Here is a 19065-nt window from a genome sequence, read left to right as displayed (position 1 = left end):
GACGCTATCTGGTTCGGCCCGAATCTGACTACAGTTACCAGCAGAGCTGAATTATTAGAGACATGTTTCACCCGCCGTGAAAGCTGCGACGTTCAAGCTAAACCGTAAGACGGATAAGAAACAAAGCTGCTCGTTTTTCCCAACTTTACAACTTTGCAGAGAATTTTCCGGTGTGGAATTTGTCGGGAGGGCGTCGAAAGTCTGGTTTCCGTTCTACACAAAAATTTAACCCAGATTTTCAAACTTGGATACTCGGGTTCTGTTTTTTTTTTTTTTTTCAAGTAGTTTTGAATTCAATTTTTTCTACATTCGAGATATTCGAATTTTGCATCCAGCTCGTAGGATTTTTTTCCTTAACGACGTAATACGGATACTCGAAGCTTTGCATCGTCGTAACAGTTTGGAATAAAAAAAAAAAAAATTACTTCAATAATATTTCTTCTGCGATAAAAAAAATGACGTAAAAAATAAAAAAAAAAACATGACCCGTTGTGAAAGAAATGAATTAAACAGATGCCGGGAGTGAAAGAAGAGGAAACCGGTGAAAGAAGGCTTTCGGAAGTGAGAAAAAAAAAAAAGAAAAAGAAGAAGACATTCCGCAACAAACTCGGATCGTCAAGATTGCGAATGTATATTTCTTCTATTCAAAGCGCCAGCGTGAACACGGAAGAGGAAAATCTCGCCCCGTTAACGTTGCGTTCGCAGGATGCGATGGACAGCAATTTTTATCGTGGCAGCTGTTTTATTCCTTCCGTGATAAAGGAGAAAAAAAAAAAAAAACAAAGCGAGAAGGAAGAATGGGGCAAAGTAGGACGAAGTGTGTACGGAAATTTAAACGCAAAAATTATTTTCCAACAGACACAGAGGCTCGGCGAGTCTTTTTTCATTCGCATTCGGTATTTTTTTATTTCTTTATTCTTCTATCTTGCTTTCAACGAAATTTCGCGAACGGGAGAAGATAAACTAGCCATAAAGTGGAAGGAGCGATCCTACACGGTCGAAAAGTTCGATTATAGGACTCGCGCCGGCGAATTTGGTAGGTACAGGATGTAGGGTGGGAAAGACTTTTGAATTTATCACCGATTGTCATCTCTGTTTTCCGATCCATGAAATCCCTCGCTCGATTGAAGGCTGAACCCGGCGAGAGATAAAGCACGTAAAATGAAAAGAGAGAGGAAGGAGAGAAGATAAAAACCTCATTCGCGGATTCCCAAAAATTTCAACACAGGGTTGTCAGACATTTTTTCGGAAAAAAATTTCATCACATATTCAGATTTCTCAGGACCCAAAACCTGGTTTCCCTCACATTTTCCCAGCGTTAGTAAGTTACTAAAAGCTGAATCGTTCAGCTCGTCAACTCTATATTCGGTTGAAATTTAATTCGAATTGAAGCAAAATATGATGTAAAAAAAAAGTCGGTTTAAGCCAATTTGTTTTCTCGACGAAAAACAAAGTGAACTTGTTACTTCAATCATTCATTTCCAATTCCCATGATAGAAAACCAATATTTTCAGTTTTGTCCATCACCAAATTAAATATCCCCCGACACTTCCAGGTTTGCAAAATTTTCCACTTATTCGATCTGTATACAAAACATATTTTACACGTCGTGTGAGAAAATCCGTTGCTAGTGTCCAGCGACGACTGTTTTTTGTGTGTTTATTTAAGTTTTTTTTCTTTTCATCGTTTTGATGTTTATGTAACTGTCGATGTTGATGGAAAAGTAGTAATTGCAAGCGTGAGGAAAAAGTGAAAAGCACAGCGGAGGATGATCCGGGAGGATATGGAAACAGTGAGGTTCACCCACGTCTCTCGTCCTGATCCTGATCCTGACCCTGATCCGCATGCCCCCATTGCCAGATCCATATATCCATCCATCCATCCATCCATCCATCCGTTCATCCATCCAGCACAACAGACCGAACTGGAACTCGAAGCGAAAGGCGCGTCAATCAACGGCGGAAACTCTTCATCGTTGGTAGTAAAAACATCCCTCATCCTCCGTCGCGTCGTCATCGTCTTTTTGAGAGACGATGTGTTGGTATGCATGAGAAGTAGCGGCAGAGACGGGGTTCCCGGATTATCGGAAACATAACGAGAGTGGAAGAAAGGAAGAAGGAAAGAAAGAAAGAAAGAAAGAAAGAAAAAAAAATAAATAAAATAAAATAAAACAGAGCAGCGTGAATACGGAACAAGGAGGACAGGAGGAGGGACGAAACTGAAGCTCTTCTCCTTACATTACACTTTTCAAAACTCTAACCAAGTCCGCATTAAATATTGCTTTGAGAATCGGGCGCGTATCTTGCATGTGCGTATGTAGATAACATTCATATTAATGTATTCGGCAGGTATATAATTCAGACTGCGAAATCTGCGAAATGGATTTTGTCGACGATACCCACGCGTTTCACGATTTTTTTTATCTCGTTTTGTTTAACTCCTTACACTGTTTCTTTATGAAAGACTTTTTCAACCCAAAAATTCATCTGGAAATATATCTAGCACGTGCCTGAAGTAGTAAAAAAAAAGAGTAACTTCAAAAGAATCTGAAAGTCGTAATCAAAGGTTTATTTGTACATGAATAACTTCGAACAGAGATCAAAATGGGACAAAGGTAGTCTGAATCTTTTGAAAAAATTTAAGATTGTGATAAGAGATTGGATTTGAATGCTCTATCGAGTTGCGGAAGAACGAATTGAGCTCGATTTTGAAAAAATTCTCTACAACTCGGATCTTCTCTATTTCTTTTTTTTTCCACTGCTGAAGGTTGAAGCTAAACCGAGAATTAGGATCAGGCTGAAGTTTGTAACGTTCTGGTAATAATGCATCTTTAGAAAAACTCGTTGTTTTGCAATGTTACAGAATCACCTGAAGTTTAGGTAACCGTTAAATTAAATCATGAACAAACTCAGATTTTGTTACCGAAACTTCTTGTCACTTATTCCAAGGGTGAAAAATATAAATTTTTGTTTCAAAGTTTCGATACGTTAACGTTACTAACTTCAGCCTCGTGATTTATGTGGGATAAAACACGGTGAAATAAAAGAGAAGAGCACGAAGATGACGACCTTTATACACGCTCGCAAGATTTGCCGTTTTCATTTGTACCGAGTGAGCCGTTTGGCGAGGGAATTGCGAGGGGCGATGGGGGGAGATTCGTATTCGGATGAGGACAAGGAAGCAATTTTAACGAGCGTTTACTTATCGCTTTACGACCTTTCGTCGACTGCGGGAGAACCGCGAAAGAAACCGGAACGTCTTTCAAACAGAAACGGCGTCCAATATCGGAGTTAAGAATTTCGGCCACGTACATCGCCGGCTGTGATGTCTTCCTCTGCTTGTGGGTAACTTTATTAGCCGTTGTGTGACAGCCGCTGTTCGTACCGCGGGCGGTTTGGTTCCCCTGTTGATATAGGAGAGACCACCCCCAGCTTACTTAGGAAATCGGGGGAAAAAAGAGGAAGAAAAACAGACCGGAAGTTACCGGGGGGAGAGTAAAGAGGCGATGAACGGAGGTAAGAAAAATCGTATAAAGCCCTTAATTGCTTCGGCGATAAGGGTAAGTTAAGCTTCTCTTATCTCAAGTTAGATTCCACCTCTTAATTTCATCCCGTATTTATTACTTATGCCTCGAAATTGGCCGCCTTCTTTTATCGACCAAAAATTAGATTTACCACTTAAATACATCACGTACATCGGCCGCGGAGAGGAACAAGATGAGAAAATATGTCAATTACTTAGAGAAGTTTGAAATTTGTTCCGAAAGATGAAAACAATCGTTCAATTTCATTCTTCAGGAATTGTTCAGGATTAACGATCAGGGCCTGGTGGGGCCTTCCATAAAAGCCCCTGCGACCCAGAAAAGCCTCCTGATTAGGGCCTGATTACTCGAATTCATCGAAACACGATATTTCGAAGCTCGCGAGAATGAGATTTGAAATTCGATACTTGAACCAGAACCGATAAAGCATTATGGGTAAAGTAGCTGAGAAACTCTTCGAGTAAATTTCTCAAAGAAATGGAATATCAAATGAAGTACAAAAGTGTCGGAAGGACCGTTTATCAAGACTGACTGTCAGCTCAACAAGTAGTAGAGAAAATTGTGCAAGAATACCGTGCTTTTCGATTCGGGTTTATTCTCAGCCCAACTCCGGGGTTTGATTGTACAAAGGCTTGTCAAAATTGATGGAACGTGACACCGCATGCGTGCTCATTGTACCACAAATTCTTCCGTTGCTGCTAACGCTGACCATTTTGTACCATTCGCTCGCTAATGTCGATGTTCGAAGGATCAAGTTTGCGCTTTCATCGATGCGCGTTCACGTGCTCAAATCTACATTTGCAATGTGCTACTTTCGACTGGCAAGAATTAGAATTGAAAAGGGTAGATAAATTTCCGTCCACCGAGACGATTTCTTTTCTCATAGAACTCATAGAAATAAGAAAATAATAATAATAATAATAATAATAATAATAATAAATAAAAGTGACACCTTCGTCATGACACTTCCCTACGAAAAATGTCTCTTCTCGGCCATTCACCCTGCAGGCATAAGTCACGAGGGACCCTAATTTTACCCTGACGGTCGTATAACACAAGGGTTACGAAACAGCTAACGCTGCCTAGAGAATAAAAAAAAATAAAAGTTCGCACTATGGAAGGGGAAGTTGGCAGCTACGAATACCCGTCGGTTATACGTGAACTTAAATGGAACGATAAAAAGAGAGAGGAATGGAAATTATCCGAGTGTACCTAGCAGAAAAACCAGAGTGCAGTTATTCACCTTAACAGCCCTAATAAATAAATAAACCGCAAAGTATAAATTAGCTTCATCCCCCCTTGAGAAATACTCTTCGGAACATACGGACAAAGTTCCAAATGAAACAAGCGTATATATGGAATGAAGGTGTTTCCAATCGGGGTGGGTAAATAAGAGGCAACGAATTTCTATCTTCGTCCCAAGTTTTTCTTCCATCTCACCCTCCATCCAATTTTCCGAACAAACTAAAATAGAAAATCTACATATTAATCGACGGCGTTAATTCCGGGCTGAAACCGAGGCTCGAATTTAGCTCGAGGATGAGAACAACAGATCCTAGATTTGCGATCGGTGTAATAAAACGCGTTGACGGATGAAAGGGAGCGGCAGGTGTCGGCCGCCCCTAAATCCCCAGCTGTACTAGGCGATGAGTAATTACCAAGGCTTACGCTCGACGAATGCCTAGATCCAAAAGCTCCGGGAAAATCTCAGTGATGCACCGGCTTGAGTAGTCCGCAGATTTGCGCGATGCCCGGAAGAAGGTAGAGGCGAATATGACGGAGTGCCGGAAGAAAGAGGAGCTTGGAAAGCTTGGAAAATGAGAGAACAGAGCCGGTTACCGATTAAAATGGAAATACCCGGGTCCCTGTGCCGAGTGAGAAAAGGGGATGATGAGAAGAAGCCGAGGGTGAGGATCGTCGACTCGTATCGGCCCGATATGCCTTTCGCGAAACGTTCGTACATTTTTCACAGCTCGGAAAAAGACCAAGATCATGTGCGTAGGTACCCAAGTTGGTAATAAGTATGCGGGTCTTTCCACCCTCCAACCGCCGTCCCGCTGTGTTGAACCCTTTCAAATATACCCAACCACATGTGGGTACTCCAGACGTCTATGCTTCGTTCCACGATCGTGCAGTTTCCCTTTTATACGGACCGATGTATACGAATTCAAATTCACTACTGCCTCGGAGCACGTAGCTTTCCTATGATTAAAAAAGAACACCGGGGAAGCAGAAAGGAGGGAGATTGGAATGGGGGAGATATTGGGCCGTGGAAGTTGGGAGAATGGAACGTTGGAGGTCAAGTGTGGTGTGAAGAAAAGGATGAAGAAGGGAAGGGATATTCAAGAACCTGCAAAGGATGAAGATGACGAAGAACGTTAACCATACGGATGAACGGTATTGAAGATGCAATTTTATCGAATGAAGGGAATGATGGTATGGACCAAATGAAGTATGTCAATGTGATGAAGTACATTGAGGCGATTGATATGAAAAGTATGAACGACAAAATTTTGTCGAACGTGGAAAGTGCCGAAGATGAAGAAGATGCGGACCATAAAGAAAATGAAAAAGATGAGAGTCAGACTGGAGAAGCTGAGCTAACCGCATTCGTAGAGGAAAACATAAAGAATGAGTATAGAGACAAATAGTGGATCAACAAATTGCTAGTAACTAACAACAGGATTCCCGTATCCTGGACGAATCTATTAATCAACACTCCGAAAGCGTTTCAAAAGCGTTCCAAAAACCGCTCGTCAAAACGAAACTAGATGTACACAGTCGAGTCCAAGAACTTTCCTCTCGAACAACGTGGACACGATGAATTCCCATCCGATGGTTGGGAATTTGCATCGAATTCGCACTGAATAAATATGGCCGATGTGTACATAAACTCCTGTATTGAAACAGATGATGTAGGTGAGCGAAGGGGTTCGGGAGACTGTTTCCAGTAGCCGAGCAGTGATACGTTGCATAATTCACAGGCTTCGCTGCAGGACACGCGCTTCAGCGCGCACCCCTGATACTATAACTGGCATCTGTGTAACTTCCCGTCACCGCCCGTACCTCGTCAAACGTTAACCCTTTCGTGCGTACATTTTTTTCTTACGTGCGATTCGCTTGAAATTTTGCACACATGTGCTTGTGGGGTCGCTGATTACGAAACTGAACTTGAAATCCGGCAATTGAAAATGGTGGATCCAATATGGCGGACGAAAATACGCGGTTTTTAGGGTCACTGATTGGTGGACAAACGAGAACAACGAGAAGAAAAATTTTTCGGTGTGCATTAAGTCTGCGAGAAAATTGGCATTCGAATTTTCACGATGGATCAGCAGAACCCACTAACCTAACCAAACGATCATTTTCTTGATCACCTTAACAAAGAATACATCACATTTGTACATAAAATTTATAAAACTCTGCAAAAATGGAGATAAGAAAAAATCTGCGCGAATGTAAATTTTTTCAATCCGATTTTTTATTTTCATTCCTATTTGTGTTAACCTTTTTTTTTTTTTTTGTCCTTCTTCGAGCTGATACTTCCAGCGTTACTTTTTCGGCGACAATAGTTGATCACCCTTGTTAATACAGACAAATCTATGACTATTGCCATTGTTATTATTATTATTATTATCATCATTGTTATTATTATAAAGTATGAAATATGACTGCGAGGTATACCTACACAAGGGCGGACAGGTGTGCATGAGAGATTTATAAAAAATTCATTCCAGGTTCGTACACGGGGTGTAAGTATCAATTCCGGATTCCCAGTGCTGATATTTTATTGATGTTATGGGGGTGAAGGGGGGTGAATGGGGGGTCGGGCTTAATGCGGTGCGTTAGAGTGGCTAGAGAAAGGTGCAGGCAGGTTTATGTGACGCACACATATACCGTATATGTATGTATAACGTGTATCTATATAGAGAGAATAGACGTCGAGTCCCTCCTTCACGCTCCTATTTCTTTTTACATATTCTACGTACCTACGTCGATATATATTTTTTTTTTTTTTTTTTTTAGAGGACGATTCAAACTCGATTTGAAGTTATTCAGGAACGCGAAAAAAGTGTTTTTCTTTTCTTTCGTCGTCGATCAAAAGTCTGGCTTTCCTATCCTTCGATATTTGTTATCTTATTTGGTTGATCGTTTTTCTTTTTTTCTTTATTGCTATTCGTATGGTTTATTTTTTTATTTTTTAAGGCAATAAATAACTGCGATCCGTTTAGTTTTCCCTCGAATTGTTACAGCTCTTGTCAGAAATAGGTGAAAATGGTGTTACGTACAAACGAAGTTTGAATTTCGGTAAACGTAGGCTGGCAAGGTAAATACGTGGATAGATTGAACGATAAATCGAAATGTTACGCATATGTATATATATACATAGATGGTTATCCTGCGAGGCGCGCGTTTACTCATCGTGGTCAGCCCTCCTCGAAAAAAGGAAGCTAATTCCGGCCCAACTCTCAATTTACGCTAACGCCGAAATTGATAGTACCCGAAAGAGCGATGATTCATGTTTATACGCACGCGTTTACGCCTATACAGAAAGAGAGAAAGAGAGAGAGAGAGAGAGAGAGAGAGAGAGAGAGAAAAGAAGAGGCTTAAACCCTTAATCGAATAATATATACATCGTAAAATATGCGTGCGTGTAATAAGTCAAGACATGAATTACCTGCAGTGTGTTAATAAATTTCGTAACGATTAACTATCAAGACGGTTCGACCTTGAGGGTTCGACGGAAGGTTCAGACGTCGATTGAATTCGCATGGAATCCCCCAATTATATCATGCATAAACGCATGTGAAATTATTACGTATCCCGCAGTCGTGCAAACCACACATTCGATTTCATACCGCAGCTACTGCGACAGGGCGAAGTGCATGCGGCGAATAAAGCTCGAAGGTTGGCGAAGGAGGGAGAGGGAGAAAAACTGCAGCAAAGCTTCGACTCGACTAACTGCTGCGGTTAAAGATACACACGTGCATGGATTTTCCGTTTCGTGCCATTGGAGTAAATGACCGTTATTTGTTCAACCGTTTCTCCCTTCCTTTTTTCATAACCTTCGTGCGCGTTTTTTCTCATTGTCACCCGACCTGGATTGCCGTTACGTACGTTTATGCGGAAGGTGATGTCTGGAATTGCTGAACAGATTTTAAAAATTCTTTCACTAATTTAGAGCCAAGCTGTCCCTGAGCAACACAGGCTGTAATTTACTTTTATTAAAAAATAAGTTGTCAATAATTGTTAATTGATTGGGAAGAATCTGCGTTTTCGAACCTCTGGAATCCGAAAAACAGAATTTTTGAAAAATTTCCGTCTGTCGGTCTATCCAAAAAACTACAGGATTTTACAATCAAATGATGGGCATGAAAAGTTTTCTTGTCCCGTTTAATTTGAGCTTCCGATTCTACCGGAAGTAAATCGATCCTCCATGTTTTACCGACAAACGTATAATTTTTCTCTCAAACCTTTTTCATTTGTCTGCCAAATCCTATCAATTTCAGATTTTTTACTCCGCCATTTTTGAGATGATCACGAAATTATGTCAAACAAACCGACAGACTCTTACTTTTTCACGACGGTAAAAAGTATGGCGATAAAGTTATTTTCCCGGTTTGTTTTTCTTATAGCCGGTAAAAATGAGGGGAAGAAAAGACAGTTTTAACATTCGGAAAACTACAATATGAAAAAAAGTGCAAAGTAATAATGAAATTTGCGTTATTTCAGCGAAGGAAAAGGAAGGAAAAGGCGGACTGGGAAGTTTGCAATTTTTTTTCATTCAATAGGAGGCTAATCGTGGATGGGGAAGAAACCGAAAGGTAAACCTGGCGTTTTCTTAGGGGCTCCTGGGGGGTTGACGCCAACTTTCAGATTCAATTTTGCGACAAAGTAAATAACCGAAAAGTACCCAAAGACGCCCTGTTTCTTCTCCTCTCCTACTTTTACGTACGTGGAGTGCGCGCGTGTGGATATGATTTGCATTTTCCGCAACTGAAATCAAAGCTGCGAATTTTGTATTGAAGAAAAGATTTGATTTCGCAACCGTAGGTATTAAAAACATTAAAAAAAAAAATGAGAGAAAAAAAAAAGTGTGTACGAAAACGAAATTCTCGAATGCTTGCTGACAATGCAAACCATATACGTACATATTCCAGAATCGGGGAAATTCAATTTCGCGCGTGTCAATCCTCACAATTGGTCGTCTAGGTGACGAAAATTGTATACTCGAATTGGGTGAGATTTCGGCGACATTTGATCGCGGTAAAAATTTCAAAAGTCGCAAAAGTTTCAGCATGGAGAAAAAATTCGATGATTTCTCGAATTTGATATGAAAAAAATTACTGTATCGAAGTGGTTGAGTGTTGAAAATTTGAATTACCGCTTTGACTTGTTTTAATTTATAACAGACGGAATAACGATTTTTAAGAAACGTAAATCATTACAATAACGTTAGGTGATAACGGTGATAACTTCGGCCTGGCTCGTAGAAAAATTAGTTACAGTAAAATCGATGACGAAGACTCGTTACTCAATTTTGAAAAACCAAACAAAAAACGGCAAAAATGTTGAAGCGAGGTTTTATGCGTCATAATCGACCGATATGGCGTTGCGTTTATTAATGAGGGATGCCCTGAATTCAGGGTTGAAAGTTGTCGCGGTTTGAGGTGCGCAAAAGTTTGCCGAGGAAGAAGGGAGGAATAAATTTGATCGAGAAAAACGAGCAAAAGAAATCCGGGGATAAGAATTTTTAATAGCAAAAAACTGAAACGGGGAAATATGACGACGAGAGGGTGAGTTTTGAATTTAAATATTAATAACGAAAAATGTGTGAATTTGAATTCTGTATGATGTTGGTTGTTATGTCGTAGATTTTTTTCAATGCAAATTTCAACTCGACGAGGATATCCTCACTGCATTTGTTTACATAAACAAACATATAACTGATTTGTTTCATTTGTAAAAAGTTTATTAGCAGATTTAGTGAAACTAACATTGATAAATCTATGAACATGCATTTTTGTTACACATCTACAATTATGTCAATATTGATTAATTAACCTTTACCGGGATATTGATTAATATTCTTTCGCGTGTACCAACTGGATAAATTCGAGCAATAATATCCATTAATGATTAACGTATGTTAATGTTATTGCTGAGATTATTGTTGATACTGTAATATATTCAATTCGTTGTGTTCCGATAAAATTTCTTTCATCTTCAACGATAATTATGAGGTCAAAGTGAAGGAATCGGAATTCAACTGCTATTCGAATAGAAAGAAAAAAGGTTTGAAAAAATGAAGGAGTGAAGAAAGCTCGAATAAGCTCTACTTCAAGAAAGGCAAGAAAGAAGGATTTAAGTGTATCACCGCGGTTGAAACGTAGCAAACATTCGCCGAAAGTATTAATTACGTATCAATAAGCTCACCAAGTTTTTGAGGCGAGCTCCCCGTGACTCGAGCAGCGAATACAACAGCGTCGATGGCCGTTAGTCCAAGGAGCGGTATAATAATCACCCACCACATGATTTTATTTGTAAATTTTCCGAATAAGTATTTTAAAAAACTCAACGAAACACACACGCGCGCACATTCACAAAATACCGCACTCCCGACTACTAATTTCACAACACGAACCTTCAAATTATACACCCCGAAGCGAAAAGTGCTTTCTCTTTCTTATCTTCAAAACGTATTATCGTACCTACGATTGAAACTGAATATTCTTTTTCTCTTTATTTTTTCTCTGTTACAAACAATTTCATTTGCTAATCACTAAATTTACAGTTGATTTATTCTTCTCCGCGACAAATTTCTTTCATCGTTTCCTTTACTCGTAGAGTATGAATATTTTAATTTTTTTTTTTTTGCATATTTTACCGTTACTCAACTATCTGCTGAAATTTCTCTGTACAAAACAACGATTTTCCCACGAAACTAAACGAGTAAAAACATTTTAAACACACCTTGTACGAAGTAACAGAAAATTCGTTTTTATTTGTTAATTTATTTACTTTCCAAGAGTAATTTGCGACATTCACAAAAGCGCACAAATACCAAGAGTGAGAGAGAACACAACCGATAAACTTGCCCTCTGTTCACCGATCTTATTTCAACAATCGTCCGGATTTTTCCAAGGGCTAAGAAAATTGGCGCGCGCGGGATTTCGCGCCTTCGTTGTTTACCGGCGGGAAAAAGAGGGGCGTTTAAATCGCAGCCCCGCGACTCGATTCCGATCGCGCAGTTATTCGGCCGGCGGCGGACGGCGCACTGAGAGACAGATAAGGCGGCAACGACGCTTCGCGTCCCGACGCTACGCGGCGCCAAGGGTGCCAACCCCCGAGGGAGGGGCGAGAGAGAGGGGGGGGGGGGAGAGAGAGAGAGAGAGAGAGAGAGACAGAGTAGAATTCCGCGGTGAAAATATTCTGCCGGATCGAACTGTGCGTTAGGTTTGTCGTTATTTAGAGTGTTGACGAATTTTTCCGGCCCACCCTCTGAATCAATTTCAAATAATTGAAAAACGATTTTCTCAATTTTTTCGCATTTTCACCTAAGCTCTAGCTAACAAACGTATGGAAAACTATTAAGCGCATTGTACTGAAAAATGTTTCCGAATGAGCATCCCAGTTTTTAGATCCGGGGCTCCATTGAGGCTCAACTTTTAGTTGGGTATTTTATTGTTATACAGTTTTAATTATATATAGTTTATATTCTATTGGCGTTACTATCTTATAGAAAATTCACATCATCGCACCAGGCAATCTGGAGGAATAATTTATCTATTTGTTTATATGTTATTGATTTTATGTGATTTTTTTTTTCTACTACGACGCTGTTGTTGGTTTCGATTACCCAACTGACTTCTTTCAATTAATCGATAAATCAACATGATTGATCAACCATTTGAAACAATCGTTTTTTCGACCACAGTGGAGATTGTACGGATTCGCGATTATCCGGACTTCCAACCGCGATCGAATAACTTTATACAAGTCGAATCCATGCGTGCACGGACATGTCGGAACTGGAACTACCCCGCCCGAAAATGCATCTCTTAATAATTTCTCAACAAGCATTGATTGTTGTTGGTAATTTTAATTTATCTTTGTCGTTCCCAATAAACACCCAGCATTGTTATTGTATTACGTAATAATACGTATGTACAAAAATCGCTTTTCTTCGTACATTGAATTATCCGGATTTTCGATGATCAGAATGCCTAACGACAACAAATTTGTCCGGTTAATCGAGTTCCCGCTGTATTGATTCGAACCACGTTTTAATAAAAATAAAACATAGTATGAGTGTGTCTTCGTTGAATTGATTAAATTTTTTTCCTTCACACTTTATCGGAGAAAACAGGAGTCAAATTCGTATAAAAATAAACAATCCATCCCATCAGTCGATTCAGGTCAGAGAGCGTCGAAGTTTGATAACAGAAAGGTGTGTAATTACAGTTGAACAGTTTTCTACACGCTGTATACCTATCATTACAGTATTCGATGCGACAGGTTGTTTTGAAACTTGTTGTTACGCATTTTTCGAGATTCGTTACCTGAGTCACGTGACAAGCCTTACAAAAGCGAATAATCACCTCTATCAAATTCGTTTGGAAAGAATTTTCGGAATCATTCGAAGCAACGAAATTCGGCATCTCGATTCGAAGTTCAACGAACATCCCGTGCGATTCACTTGCGCAGACTTTACAACGGAGACGAATCTTCCGTCACAACAAAACAAACGCTTCACGCTACGCACGAAGAATAGACAACACATCGCGATGTGTTTCGACCCGTGGTTCGAAGCTTGCGAGTTCAGACGCGACTGAATCTACGTCGTAATATTCAGTGTTTACCTGTCCGGTCGTAAAATCGAAATGAGGATTGCTTCGTTTCGCGTGTGTTTCGAGCATTGAGTGAATTTCCAGAGTTTGAGAGATGTGAAAAAAATTCCTATATATTACATATCGTAATAAATAAATAAACGAAAGTGTGTACAGGGTGAGGCATTTGAATCGATAAACTCGAATAACTCGAGAATGAAATATTTTCGAGAAACATGTTTCAAACCAAAGTTTCATCGTTTCCGAATCGGAATCTAATAGCGATAATTTTTTTTTCAAGTCAGTGGAAGAGTTCACGACACACGAAGATCAACTTCGCGATTGATGTTTTTTTTTTTTTAGTAAATTTTAACTGTACATCGAACGATGAAATAATTTTTACCTGATGAAAATTTCACGTGAGAATTTTTCTGCACACCTTATATATATAATATATAATTAATCGACTATAACATTTGTTAGTTTTCAGTTTGCTGGTCGGTGAGTAAACTTGAATAATCAGACACGTGACTCGACAGTTCCGGAGCTTTACGTTGACGGCGCCACTTGTCGATGTTCAAGCATCATCCGTACGAACCTGCCTTACTAGCCAGCGAAAAATTATCGACTTTCGTTTGAAAGCGGGATAAGTTTTTTACTTCGTACCTACACGCGATAAATTATCCGCAAAATTGTCTCAGCTGATTCAGCGAGTAAATTAATTGTTTATAACTATTTTTACCCTTTTTTTCTCACTTTCACGTTGACTTGTCGTCAAATAGTCATTTTCACATATATAGTGGGGGAAAAAGCAAACAAAAAACTTTACGCTTATCTTAAAAATCGTATGTAATCAAAAATAACTTTGCTGCACTTCGGAAGTAAATTTATGCGCAGCTTTTTGATGAAAAAATCTTTACAGTTTCCAAGGGGGTAAATTGTCGAACGGTTCGTGTGCTGAGAGCTTAAACGCAGAGTTCGATATCAACTTTAAAAAGTTGACAACTTTTTATACCGAGGGCAACCGGGTGCACTTGCACCGAAGAGTTCAAAGAGCGTCCAAAAAATTATCCGAGCCGCAAATTTCTTTGCGCTTCTTTAAACTCGCGATTTCATACATTTCGATTTATTCCAGATATCGGAGTCCGGAAAATCTAACAATTGGATAATTTTTTGATTAAATTTTTTTTACTAAGCCTGGCTAATTTACCGACGTATCTCACTTGGCTTTCGATCTATCTCGATCCAGCGATGGTAAAGCAGATCGTGAAAAAAAAATGATACAAACTTATAGGCGAATGAATTTTTTCAACTAAAATTTCACTAACGTTGCATTCGATCTATAAGTATCCAATTTTATCTATGATCAATCAATTATCGACTGAAATGTTAAGCTGTAATGGGCTTGGGTGAAAATTTTACAAACTTTTATTCCACTTTCCTTACACATCTATAACATTTTATAATTGTATTACACGTAGGTATGTAATAAAAATTACTGATACTTACGTATAGATCTGTGATGGTGAGATTGAAAAAAAAAAAAATAAATAAATAAAGGAAAAGAAAATTCATGATGGGATTTCATGGGATCTTTTTTTTCCCCCTCTGTCCCTTGTTTCAAATTTTTTTTACCCATTATCCAATATTAAAATACACAAAAAAAAAATGAAAAAATTAACAAAAGAAAACGTTGCAAGAATATCATTTCGTATAAATGGAGAAAAAATGTAATGGTAATGTTAAAAACGCCAACAACTGTGTGACAATTATTACCGGTGAATGCAGTGCGGACGATTGCTACATTTGTGAATTTGGCATTACGTTATTTGCGCCGGCACTTCGAAGCATGCGATGGTTTCCTGGCCCTCGGTCAAAGCCCAGTGAACCTTCAGGACGAGCTGTAATGAAACGAAGAAGGTAGAAATTAAATTAAAAAAATCAGCTCAAGATGTGATAAATTTAACGTTCAAGTTCAAATTGGACTAAAACGTTAAAAAACAAAACCTTGTCGAATAGGCGAGACGCTTGAATATAAAAAAATCCATCAACTCGTTAATCGAGTCTTACGTACATGACGATTATAATTTTTTTTTTTTTTTACATCTATTCTAATTACCATGTTGGCATTACATAACAAGATTAAAATATACAAATTTTGAAATGAAAAATGAAACGACCGCCTCGGAGATAATAAACAGCGAAAATTTACATGATGGATACACGTGCGCGCGCAGCTGAATTTGCTTTTCACGTATTTTTTAATTGATTCATCTATTCGTTTCTTTCTACTTCGTTACGAGACCGGATCTTTAACCCGGACATAGTTTATCTCTCAAACGTATAAGCCTAAAGCTGAAACGTGATCGTTTGAACCGTGAAACCGACAGTTTATTGGTACAAGAAAAAAAAATACGAAATTAGGAGCGAACGAAAAAACAAGACGCATTAAAAACTAGGAAAAACAAAAAAAATTATAACAACGGACGGCATGGTTATGTAAGGACTAAAAACCGGTTTCGTTGTACGCCTCGCTGCACGGTCCATGAACGACTCTGTAACGTAATAAATTGTATTCACATTTGCCTCTGCGCCTGCTTGTATGTGTAATTCCGAAGGTAGTTCGTAATAACGCAAAGAGTGAAAGTCGGTGACGGTGAATTTCGCAGAAGTAAAAAACAATAAAACACGATTGGTTAGCGACGGTGAAAAGCAATCGGTAAATAAATTTGGCAATGTGGCGTGATTTTATTACGCTGTGAACGTTTATATTTTTGAAGAATTGAAATATCATGTCAGTTACAATTTAACGAGAGATTCGCGGCCCAGAAAAAAAAAATAAATAAATAAATTACCAAACAAAAAAAAAAAACGAGACAGTGTTTTAGCATTATCACGTCGAAACCGTAGAAAACGAGTAATTTGAAAACCGCGCGTAACGTGCATACTTGGGACTTTTATTTATTTTTTTTCTTCGAATTGTTCATTGCTTCGGAAGATCGTTGAATAATTGCGGTAAAAAGAAAAAAAAAAGAGAAAAATAAAACAGAACAAACATTGAGGGCAGATTTTTTTTTTCAATTCACTTGTAATTTTCTAAATTCTTTTTTCCATATCAATTTCCTGAAATCGGGGAAAAAATTTATCATTTTGTACAAGTAATACGATACCTCGAGTAATTTTTCGTCGAGTCTATGAAAATAGATCGTCAAATTTAACGCTTTCGATTTTGCAGTGTACAATCGTTTTTTTTTTTTTTTTCTTTCTACCATTTTCTCAAGATACACCGAATATCAAATAAAATGTCAATTGTATGGAATTGGGGTAAAAGCTTGTGACAAATCGATCGCCGCTATTTACTGTGTACAATTATTAACAAAACAAAAAAACACGACTCGATTTCCGAAACACCTCAAAATCGTTCGAAAAAAGTGTTTCTTCGCTCGAATAAAAGATACTATCGTTTGGTATTAAACGAGGTAAAGAAAAAAAATCAAATAAAACCAACAAAAAAAAAAAAAAAAAAAAAACCAATCTCTTCGCGTGGGATTTTTAAGGACGTATTAACTGCCCACCTTTGGATAAATTTGGAGAACTGGGAAGCTGTTTTTATACACGTATTCCTTGCCCTTGGCCAGCGGACAGCTCGCCTTCGATCCGTCGGTGTTGTAGATCAGATTGCAGGCGTTGGATCCGTCGACGCCGACGAAGGGCAACGGAATTCCAAGGACGTTCGCGTTGACGCTCGTCGTCAAGGAACGGACGTCTCTGTTCGGCACGAAATGCTGCTCGACGTCAATCGTCGTCTTTCGTTTCAGCAAACATGGCGGCTGGACGCACTTCGATATCGAAACTGCCCTGCCACTCTTGTCAAGCTCGCCTGAAAGCAAAAAATCAGGAACACTTTGGTTATTTATTTATTTATTTATTTATTTATTTTCATTTATTGTAAACCAGAGACGGTTGTAAAATGACCGATTGTAAGCCACCAACCTTCCACAGAGGTGATCGTGTCAGATATGTAAAAGATACTAAATTAACCCTTTAACGGCCAAGCTGTTACGTTCGAAATATGAGACTTTTTTTAAAATAGAGTTTTTCAATTTTCATACCAGAATGAATTTTTTTTATTTTTTTTCAAATGAAATTCTTCAGTGGAAAACTTTTTGGAGCGCGTTGGTTATTTTTCAAATTATTTTGGGATTTTTGAATTGAAATTGAAGATGTTTAAAAAAAAAAAAATAACAGCTGTTTTGTCATTGTAGCAAATACGATAAAACGGCAGCCACAGGGTTGATGAAAAATGTGTAAAATGGTAAAGAAACGATGCACAAAATTACGTAATTATGGGTAAATAAGAATGAAAAGATTTAGAATCGCTAAATAACATTACGCAGTACGACAATTTTAACGATATACTAACAAATTCTGAACATCTATTTCTGAACACTTGAGAGTTTAAAAACATAGAATTTTCAAATATAATTGATGTCAGTCGGTTGTATTTATAATTGTTCTGGTTTTTAATTCCATATTAGGTACGCCGTGGAAATTGTTTCGACGAAAAGTGAAAGGACGTGACATAAAACCGCTGACATACGTACAGGTATATTAAATACAGGTCGACCGATTAGTTTGATCTGTAGAACAAAAAATATCCCCTTGAAATGTCGCAAAGGGCTACAAGGGAGCTTAATAACAAAAGCATAAGCAATCAGTTGCACGATGAATTTTCTTGTAATTTGTGGAATGCTTAAAAACGATCATATCATCGAACTTTCTCGTTTCTTGGTCATTGAGTATAATGTGTATAATATAATAACTGTATAAAATATTATACGGACCGGTAGCACAATCGAGAACTTCGGTTGCGGCGGCGAAATCGGCGGTGAAACACGCAACGAAAATTAGCACAAATATTTCCCTTATCATGATGTTAGCGTCAAAGCACAATCGGCAGTTTAAATCGGTATAGTCGCAAGAACGACTTGCTCCACGAATTACGAGGTGGAAGATGAACGATCGGCTGTTGAAATTCGAGAGAAACCGAACCGATCGCGACTGCGGCTCGAGTCTCTCGGTGTCGACTAACGGCTCTCAGGCTTGACCAAAGACTGACAGGCGACCTGGACAGTCCACGGCTAAATGGAACCCCGTCTAGGTAGGATGAAAAAGTGGTAGTAAACACACACCGATCCGTCACACCGGTAAACGAGACACGATTCTCTTCTTCCGCTTGGTGGGAAATCGGTTCGCTGAGAATTACAGATACGTTGCGAAGTGGAGCGAGGATTACTCGTCGTGTTTACAGCGAAACTATTTTCATCTATCGATTACCGATCGATTCTTCTCGGCTATATAAAAATCGGCTAAGATCGGTCGATTGTTTTCTCTGCTCGTCATCTTCTCTTTATCTTATTCCGTCCTTGTTCTAGACTAGAAGCAGTTATTCGGTTATGATGAAAATTTTTCAAGATCGGCGTATCGGCAGCAACAGATCCAGAAAAAAAAGCAAACCGTATCGTTCGAACGCTTGTCTTAGCTTTCGTCTTCCCATCCTATTCACTTTTCGATCGTAACATCACAACTATCATGTACATTCGATCATCCATACCGATCAACTTCATTTCGATTCGAGGTCAAGCGACAACTTGAAGGGAATCTCTTCACTCTTCCTTTTCGACAGTCTTCCCC

General features: G+C 38.8%; 3 protein-coding genes across 10 annotated transcripts in view; 1 reads left to right on the top strand and 2 right to left on the bottom strand.

Annotated features, from left to right (window-relative positions):
- The window catches only part of LOC124308504 (nephrin), a 155063-nt gene extending 143215 nt beyond the window's left edge, over positions 1-11848 (bottom strand). For 5 of the 8 annotated variants that reach the window (XR_006909008.1, XM_046771266.1, XM_046771264.1 and 2 more), the window contains exon 1: positions 10979-11847. Coding sequence is in view for 7 of the 8 variants with exons in the window: in XM_046771266.1 (XP_046627222.1) it covers positions 10979-11075 (97 nt within the window). In the remaining variant the exon portion in view is untranslated. Of the gene's footprint in view, positions 1-10978 lie in introns of all 8 variants that reach the window. The other 3 variants (XM_046771268.1, XM_046771269.1, XM_046771270.1) reach the window with 2 other exon arrangements.
- LOC124308510 (uncharacterized) overlaps positions 1-14605 on the top strand; it is a 50965-nt gene extending 36360 nt beyond the window's left edge. Inside the window, exon 4 of the mRNA XM_046771285.1 lies at positions 13855-14605. The gene's annotated coding sequence lies outside the window, so the exon portion shown is untranslated. The remainder of the gene's footprint in view (positions 1-13854) is intronic.
- A 176-nt stretch (positions 14606-14781) lies between these two features.
- Positions 14782-18506, bottom strand: LOC124308508 (NPC intracellular cholesterol transporter 2-like). Its single transcript, XM_046771280.1, has 3 exons — positions 18216-18506; positions 16947-17251; positions 14782-15272 (listed from the first exon to the last, which is right to left on the bottom strand). Exons 1-3 carry the CDS (start codon positions 18301-18303, stop codon positions 15192-15194), a joined length of 474 nt encoding a protein of 157 aa, XP_046627236.1. The 5' UTR covers positions 18304-18506; the 3' UTR covers positions 14782-15191.
- Between the last annotated feature and the right edge of the window lie 559 nt (positions 18507-19065).

The sequence above is a fragment of the Neodiprion virginianus genome, chromosome 7, assembly GCF_021901495.1.
Source record: "Neodiprion virginianus isolate iyNeoVirg1 chromosome 7, iyNeoVirg1.1, whole genome shotgun sequence".
Classification (NCBI taxonomy): domain Eukaryota; kingdom Metazoa; phylum Arthropoda; class Insecta; order Hymenoptera; family Diprionidae; genus Neodiprion; species Neodiprion virginianus.
The sequence above is the reverse complement of the archived record's forward strand: the minus strand, read 5'-3'. Positions and strand labels throughout refer to the sequence as shown.

What these genes read in the sequence shown, in the direction of transcription:
- LOC124308508 (XM_046771280.1), bottom strand. Translation starts at nt 18,303, where the DNA reads ATGATAAGGGAAATATTTGTGCTAATTTTCGTTGCGTGTTTCACCGCC. An exon ending in AGTTCTCGATTGTGCTACCG is followed by an intron (nt 17,252 to 18,215) that starts GTCCGTATAATA and finishes TTTTGCTTTCAG; the next exon opens with GCGAGCTTGACAAGAGTGGC. An exon ending in TTCTCCAAATTTATCCAAAG is followed by an intron (nt 15,273 to 16,946) that starts GTGGGCAGTTAA and finishes GTTTCATTACAG; the next exon opens with CTCGTCCTGAAGGTTCACTG.